At 32.9% G+C, this 8930-nt stretch overlaps 1 protein-coding gene across 2 annotated transcripts in view; it reads right to left on the minus strand.

Annotated features, from left to right (window-relative positions):
• LOC106465842 (protein prune homolog 2-like) overlaps positions 1-7007 on the minus strand; it is a 30183-nt gene extending 23176 nt beyond the window's left edge. The window contains exons 1-4 of one of the 2 annotated variants that reach the window (XM_022393798.1): positions 6569-7007; positions 2285-2419; positions 1592-1763; positions 555-642 (exon numbers count right to left, since the gene is read on the minus strand). In XM_022393798.1, the coding sequence (XP_022249506.1) occupies positions 555-642; positions 1592-1763; positions 2285-2419; positions 6569-6636 (463 nt within the window). In that variant the 5' untranslated portion in view covers positions 6637-7007. Of the gene's footprint in view, positions 1-554; positions 643-1591; positions 1764-2284; positions 2420-5427; positions 5831-6568 lie in introns of those variants that run through there. The other variant, XM_013926084.2, reaches the window with a different exon arrangement.
• Positions 7008-8930: the final 1923 nt, after the last annotated feature.

The following is an 8930-nucleotide window of genomic DNA, read 5'->3' on the forward strand; positions in this document are numbered from 1 at the left end:
CGTGATATTTTGTGTACAAATAAACCTTGTAATGTTTACCAATAACCTGCAAAATTTTGTAAAGATGTACATGCATTATCAAAAACATAGTATAATTACTCTCATGGTTACGAGCTGGGTGGATTCCACCCAACCCGTAATGGAAGGGTTAAGCTAGTTCACCATTAAAACAGTGTAACTGCAAAATACAAATGATTGTTAATTTTCTTGAAAGGGCAGCCTTTACAGATAAATGTTCTACCACAACAGAAATATTAATTTTATCAAATCAAATTTCAAGTTTCTGATGTCATGAGGTACAGACACTAACATCAAATATAAAAAAATAAACATAAGTTCAATAACTAACGAATGTATTGAAAGATAGCTCGGTTACTTTAAAACCGCACAACACTTCTTCCTGTTCAAGGTAAGAAAAGTATTGAATTATTAGATTCTTGGACCATATATAATAAAAAAATTAAAGTTAGCTCAACTACTACTACTACTAGCATTTGCTTTGTTTTTTGTTAAATTCAATATCAAATAGCAACAAGTTAATACAAGTGTTTTACCTTGTCTTGAAAGTTGCTCATCGGTGGACGGTACTGAATCTTTTCTACTTAAATTCTGTGTTAAATCATCATCATCAGGACCCAAACCCTGATAAAGAAAATTGAATTATTTGTAAATGAGAACTATTATTCATGAGTATTTGGCAGAAACACAATAAATAAATAAACATGTAAACTTTAAGTGGGTATAGTGTATATTGGTCAAAATTTTGAAATTAGTGACAAGTTCACAGTAATAAATAGAACGAACATTAACCTACATTTTATATCATTAGTATTTATTTAGTTTCCTAAATTTAGACACAAAGTTTCAAGTTACCGTTCAACTAATTAATGTCTTGTGATTTGTTTATCAACTAAATGTAGATTTTTAGCCAGATAACCTTAAAAGAAACAGCCCATATCACTTAGATGAGTTAAAGTTCAAATGTTTTGATAATAGATATATATTTCATTTCATTAGAGACTTGAAATAAAATGACTTAAAACTGACAGTTCCTGTAGACGAGATAAAATTTTAAAAGAAAATACTAGCATCTGTTACTAAAACTGATTTTTAAAAATTTTCTGATACTTTATTAAGATTTTATTTGGATGTTTTAAACAGTCTGAACTGCTTTTCCAAAGCTTTGCATGGAAATTTGTACAGATAACATTTACTTCTGAAAACGTAACAAACATTCTAGTCGGGTCTTTGGGTAAATTACTAAAAATAATCCAAAAACATGAACGTTATGATTTATTAACCTCCTTATCAATTTATTATAAATATTTTTGGAATATTTATCTGCATGAAAATAGTATTCAATACAAACACTGTATTACTAATTTTTAGTAGAATGAAATAAAGAACAAATAAAAAGTAATTTGTAAATTTTATGGTATTTACAAAAAAAATGTTATTATATTATAAATCTAATATTAGAAAAAAATCAGCCAATATGTATACACATCACATGATGTTGTGTTATGAAACACATTATTGTTGGCCATTAAATCTTTCTCTATCCAAAAGTTAAACACTTTGCTTTAGCAACCTGAGCCTCTCGAGTCTTTTGCTTTAGGAGTTTTAAGTGCTGTGGACTCTCAGGAAAGTCTACAGTTTCAGCTTGATAGCTGTTGGCATCAAAGCCGAGATCTTCATGTTCCTCTTCCCGATCGTGGTTACATTCTTCTTCATCCTTTTCTTCTTTTTTCTTCTCTGTACCACTATACAGTATCAAGGCATTTTAATAGAACTTAATAAAAGTACACAAATAAAATTTATTATTCTTTCAATAAGTTATTCAGTCTCTTCCCCCCCCCCTAAACCTACGAGTTATTTGTTGATCCACATTAAAACCCAAGGTATTACACAACTTTCACATGCACAGACTCACTGTAATCTCCTTCTTGTCCAACTGTAGCCCATGGACTGCAACCAATGAAACCCACAACTGATTTCCTAAAACCATGCACTTATTATGAGTCACAAATTTCGTGTATTAAAGAAGATTTTCTGTACAAATAAGTTCTTAGAATAAAATTCCATTTTAGTATGTCATATAAATGATCAATTATGTCTGCCCCATGTTTTATCTTTCACAACCCAGTTATCCATTGACAAAAGGTTGAACCGTATGATGTAGACATTATTATAATGAACCTAAAAATTATGGAACTGTTACATTATGATTTGGTATTTAACACATTTTCTTGCCTATACGGTAGAATGATCTTTTCATGCGTACCTGTCCTTTGCAGTCTCTGAATCACAAGCACCTGGAGAAGTTTTGCTTGAAAGTAACGATGATTTTTCACTCTCTCTGTCGGAATTACTCTCACTCTTAACAAGGTTTACAGAAGTAGTAATAGTACTATCCATTCTACAGAGGAACAAATATTTATGAAATAGTTAACATTCTTAAAAAACTTAACTGATTGAAATACATAAAAGTAATGATAAAAAACTGTCATAAAGAAACAACAGCTAGTTTAGTAGCACGTTACATTATAAACTGAAAATATGAAGATTGAAAACCAAACATTAAACAGTTACACTTACAGCCATTTACACCTCATAGAAACTATTTCCATTAATAGATAACTTTCTTTTAAGCAATGTAAAATCTTATGGTTAGTGATAAGTTTTATCTTCGCACTGGAGGAAAAACATCAACATCAAAACAATGTTTGGAAACAAAACTAAAACCATGTGAAATTAGGATATCATTAACATGTTGCTTGAAAAATCTAATTTTTTTTATCAACCTACTTAATAATCAACAATTATATTATTACTATAAAATTTAAAAAATTAAAAGACAGTTAACAATATCATTATTTAGAACAAATATACATGCAGGACCCCACTGACAACCTAGTAAAATATACTGTATTGAATTCTCAGGTTCAGGTAAATTCAGAACATCACCACCCACAAAAGGTTCAACAAAGTGTTAAAATACTAATGTAAAAATTTAAGAGTGATTTTATTTGACTCTAACATAAACATTTACACAAACACATGAATTATTTCATCCCAAAAGATCAACTCCACAAGCTTGTGTTTAAAATAAATAAAACATGCATAGATGAAAAAAAAAGTAACTTAATGAAGCTGTATGCTGTTGGAAAAGTATAAAAATAACTTAGAGATTTTTTTTTAATATCTTGGTTCTACGTAATGAAATATGAATCATCATTGTTTACTATAAACCAAAATTAATCAGAAATAATCAAAATTTTTCAACCAATCAATACTAACCACCCTTCATCTCGTTGTGGTCACTATTTTCTAAAGTGCCAATGTAATAAATTGTCAATTTCAACATAAGTGCACATGTTTACCAACAGGCTAAGTCAGAGACCTACAGAATCAGGTATAGCTGTACCTGATTCTGAACTAGTAACTAGAAAAAGATCCACCAGCCAAAACCACCTACTATCCCAAGGGTTTTATCTAGCTATTTGAGTCAAGTAATGAGATTGATTGTCATTTTTATGTGTCCACCTCTACATGTGTGGAAAGTGTTCAGTGCCATCACACTTTAAACCCCAGACCATTCAATCCACAGCTTGGCTGACACTAACCACTCCTAGCCCTCAATGAAATAATCTTGATATAGAACCTACATTAACTGGAGGTAGAACAATGGAAAGATTACAATACCTGATTGTACTGCCTTAATCATTCAAATGAGCATTATGTAAGTTCTATAATGTGTAAGAATTGTTCAGTTGTTAATTAAATAAATACGTACAAGTTTTTAACACTGCTAACTATGGTTATAACTTATAGGAACTCCAATACCACATACACTGTCCTATCAAAAGTCATGGGACACACCTCTGATTGCAGGAAAATGGATGTGATGATGAAATATACAAATAGTTTGGCCTATTAGGGTGATCAGCAGTTTGTTCGGAAGTCATTGTGAACTTGTACACCAAACGATAAGTACTCAGAAAGAGCTAACAGAGGGGAAGGATAGTTGGAAGTCATTGGGGGAAAATGTTGACATGCTATTGCGTAACAATTAAACATTCCTAGGTCAACAATTGGCAATGTGCTGAAGAAATGGAAGTCCACAGGTGCAAATGAGCCCAAGAAACGACCAGGTAGATGTAATATATTGACTGACAGGAGCCGATGTACCTTGAGAAGGCTGGTTACCTCATCTCACCCTCAGACTCCAGAGAATCTGTGTTTGGAGATGCGAGCAGCCACAGGCAATCCTATAAGTATTTCCACAACACGTCGAGAGCTGTATGCCATGAATTTTCACGGAAGAGATGCAGCTCACAAGCCATTGATAACAAAAACAAATACATACTGTCAACTGGCATGGGGCAAGGCACACTAAACCTGGACCATGGAAATCGGTCCTGTGGAGTAATGAGTCATGCTCTTCCTGTCTGATGGACTTGTTTGGGTATGGAGGATGTGTGGAGAACGCTTATTACCTGAGTGTGTTGTCCAGGCAATGAAGTTTGGAGGTGGTAGTTTCATGATCTGGGGGTGCTTCTCATGTATGGACTAGGATCAACTTGTCGCAGTGCATGGATCCATGAATGCCGAGTTCTACACTGATGTTCTACACTGAACGATTCTAGGTGTCCTACACTGTGGCAATTTTATGGTACCGTCCCTTACACTTTTCACCGTGATAACGCTCCATGTCACAAAGCAAAGATTGTGAATGCATGGTTTGAAGAGAATAACATCGGAACATTGCAATGGCCAGCACAATGCCTTGACCTCAACCCAACAGAACATCTTTGGGATGAACTGGAATGCAGAATTAGGGCAAGGGCAAGGCCAAGATGGCTCTCTTCAGTAATGAAGCTTACTAATGCTTTAAAAAAAGAGTGGTTCATAACACCAACAGCTTTCTACCAGAAATTAGTAGACAGTGTTCCACGACACACTGAAAGAGTCAGTAAGGCAAAAGGCAAGCCAACACGCTAATAACTTCTTCGAATAAAGATATGTTTTATTCATAACTACCAGTGTCCCATGACTTTTGGTAGGATAGTGTACTTCCTCAGTTGTTGATGGGAATTAGCTTAATCCAAGGTATACCTTTGTGGTATTTACTACAACGGTGAGATTGACTATTAAAGATTACACACAGTAATGATCTATGAGGAAGACGTGTTTGCTCAAAACACATATATAGCATTAGTAATGAATTGGTACAAGGAAATAAGTTTTTGAAAATTAAGAAATATACTTTTGGTTTTCCGATTGTCAAAAATATCACAAATTTGGGAAGTTGCCAATACATGTACCTCTTATATGAGACTGATGTAGAATCAAAGAAGGTATATTTATATTGATATTAATAATACTAATAGTATTCTATGTGAGTAATAATAATATTTTACATACCTTTACTATAAAAATATACCATTACAAAGCATCCTGTTTATTTTTTCAGTTTTAAAAACCGTTCATTCGTTTTATTTGTACCCACAGAAATAATTAATATATAATTTATAATATACATGGAAGAAACAACATATTTTCTCTATTACAGATTATCACCGCCATTCTTAGGCTTAAGATCCGCCAGGACATTGCCAGTGACAAACGGATCTTATTTTGTGACCTTCTGCTGAAGTTTTCTCGTGTTTTATTTATTTTGGTGATTAACTGATTAATTCTTGAACTGGAATCAATTTTACCACCAACCTTATAATACTAATGCCATTATGTTATTGCTTTGATACTTCAATTTAAAATCTCTAATAATCTCAACATTCGAAGAACGACTTAACTAGTATGACGTCAACCTTCGAAAAACAAATGTGCTAGCGCACATGTCGTCGTTATTAACAAACCACAATAACATTCACGTGCCTGAATTATTCTGTATACGATTCAAAATTGATCACTCGATACGCGAAATCTTATTACAATTCACTATACTTTTGTCATTTTCATGCAAATCATGAAATGAAATTGTTTTTCGCATAAAGCTACCAGAGTTGCTATGGTAACCAAATGTTTCCTATACAAGCATTTATAGACCAGATCTAGCTATAAAGTGTGATACAGCTCATTTATCTATGTTTACTTTATATCCTACAGCTCACTATACTTCCTACGTTAAATTTCATTGTTCTGAGTATGTAATTTAATAAACCCACTCTTTTCACAATGAATGTACTAATGCAAGTACCATAGGGGCAATTATAAAATATTAAGTAACATAAGAATTAGCCTATGTAACAGTAGATTATTCTTAAAATGATATACATATTCGAGCGAGATAACATTACCAAAATATCACTAAGTTAAACTAAGAAACTCCTGAGTAAATCATGGCGTATAACCTTCATACGATGTTTCAAGTGTTTCTACGGGAGAGAATGCCGGTCTGGATTTATAATGTAATTAATAACAGCTTAATATAAACTAACAATAATTCATTCGCTGAAAAATAAACACCAAAAAGTAATATGTTGATTTCCGAAACAAGAGAGTATGTTTAATTTTGTTTTAAACTTAAAATGCAGATCGTGCTCACCTTTTACCGATACTTTGGTCTAACGCTAAAGTTTCTGAAGGAATGGTCTGGCTTTCGAGCGTGGGCATTCTTCAGAAATCAAAACAATATAGCCCTAAAGCTACGTCTAATTTCTACAACAGATATCAGTAAACTCCCGGACCTTCGTTAAAATGACTTAGCTACAACCAAAGCTAGGACTGACGCCAGATCTCCGACACGGAACCAATCAATAAACCCACGTGCTAAATTATACGCTGACATGTAGGAAACTGACCACCATTGAATTCGACGTACGAGGTCGCATGTAAATGTATACACACTGCTTTTTGAACTATATATATCAATTGGAAAAAGCCAAGTACTAATCTTATTTTTCAAATTATTCTACAAAGTAAGTGGTTTCACGCATATGTATCAAAATTGATGATATACATATATAAAACCACGAACAGTTTTTCATTTAACAGCAATGAAACTCGGCCGTATTACACGTACGCATCGAAGAAAAGCGCGTGCGCATCTTATCTCGCATAATATTCTTAATAGCAAATGTCTTTAAATATGCCTCCATGTTGAGTTCACTCACGTTCCAATGATCGATGAAGTTCACCCACAAACAATTACCTCCAACTAATTCAACATATGTATGTATACAATATATTACGTGTTTATACACTCTTCCTATGAAAACATGAAGTTCGACGGTGCCATGTTGGAGTAGTTCAATGACAAACAGAACAATCAAAAACTATCATGTACGAATGGCGGAACCAATGGGATGATGTTGAACATGTCAGTTATAAAATAAGTAAATAAAGTATTGATGTGTGAAAGTACAAGTCTATTATTCATTTAGATACACGCTTTGATTTTTCGTTACCCTATGAAGCATTGATAAAGTTATAGCTTGAGTAGTTCTGTTTTGATTATTCGAGGGTTTCAACAGTATCTATATGTAAGAGTTTTAAAAATATAACCCTCGTTTAGATTCCTTCAACAGGAAAAACAACAACAACAAAAACATTATGAATTATATGGAATAACCAGTACAATGACTATTAGATACTTTGTCTTTAAAATATGCATATGAATGTTTCCTTTTGTTTATTTGTTATTTTTGACATGCATGAAGTAGCTTGCACGTGGCTTACTGAATAGATCCCATGGAACATTTATTATTAGCTCACCTAAAGGCGATTAAATTCAAACGAGGAAGAACTATATAAATAGAAACAATTCAACAGTAATAAGGTTAGTTGAAAGACTGGAATCTGAAGTAAATATATAAATAAAATGGATAGAGGCGCGCTTAGTGGTTTTAGTTGAAGTTCGAAGTTAAAGTTTACTCTCAAATCACTGTCTTCTACAGTTCTACAGATTTTCAAATCATTATAAGATCAAAGTTCACAAACCCAACTATTTGGAGTAAAGAATAATGTCGCCATTTATTATAAGTATGCTGAGCCAGGTTCACTTCAGGTAACCAGAAAGGATAATATTTCTGTAATAATATATATACTATATAATAATAATAAATTAAAAATGCTATATACTGCACGTTTTCAATACAATCCTTTTTGTTGTTCTTCTGTCAGTTGAAGGGAATAAATAAGCGGTCTCGCAAATTCTGTACGGTTTTAGAGCTGAATAAAAGGTGTTTTATTGATATAAATGTGGTGACTTGTGTAACCTCTGGTTAAAATTCCCAGGCAGTGACGAAGTTAGTGAGAGAGATGTATGTGGGGTAATTGTGATGTATTCCAGCTGACATTAAAACTGGAATACCTTGTTGAACAGGGTCTTTACTGGCCATCTCAAACCTGTGTTAATTTTTAATTAACAGTTGCAGATTTAATATTTATGTCCATCACACTAAAGTAACCCTGTCACTTGAGCGGGGGAGGTCAGGGAGAGACCCCAAATGGCAATTTCTGTGAAAATATTCTAGTCAGGCTATAGCATAGTGTCCCCCGCAAATATGGGAGGACCACATGTGATCATCTTGTTTTGCCGCCTCCCAAGGCCCTTTTTAAATGACACTACTGTTCAAAACATTTATTATATTTTATTCAATTTGTGCAGAGACTAAATACAACCATTAAATTGCATTTCATTCTTACTTTTTTTTTATTTTTTTGGCTTGTTTGTGTTTAACATGAATTTAAGCCCAATATTAATTAAACAATTAAATTGTTATACTTGCAGAAAAATACATCAGTTCAGACGAGTAATCTACTAGAATTTGGGAATATACCATTTCTTTCCTCTGATTGTCTACCTTTACCAATTAATTAGAATTCCTAATTTGAAATATTACTTAGACACCTCATAAAATAAAATGTTTCAAGCATAAAGTTTCTTCACACAACAGAGCTTTTCA

The sequence above is a fragment of the Limulus polyphemus genome, unplaced genomic scaffold, assembly GCF_000517525.1.
Source record: "Limulus polyphemus unplaced genomic scaffold, Limulus_polyphemus-2.1.2 Scaffold2070, whole genome shotgun sequence".
NCBI classification, from domain to species: Eukaryota; Metazoa; Arthropoda; class Merostomata; order Xiphosura; family Limulidae; genus Limulus; species Limulus polyphemus.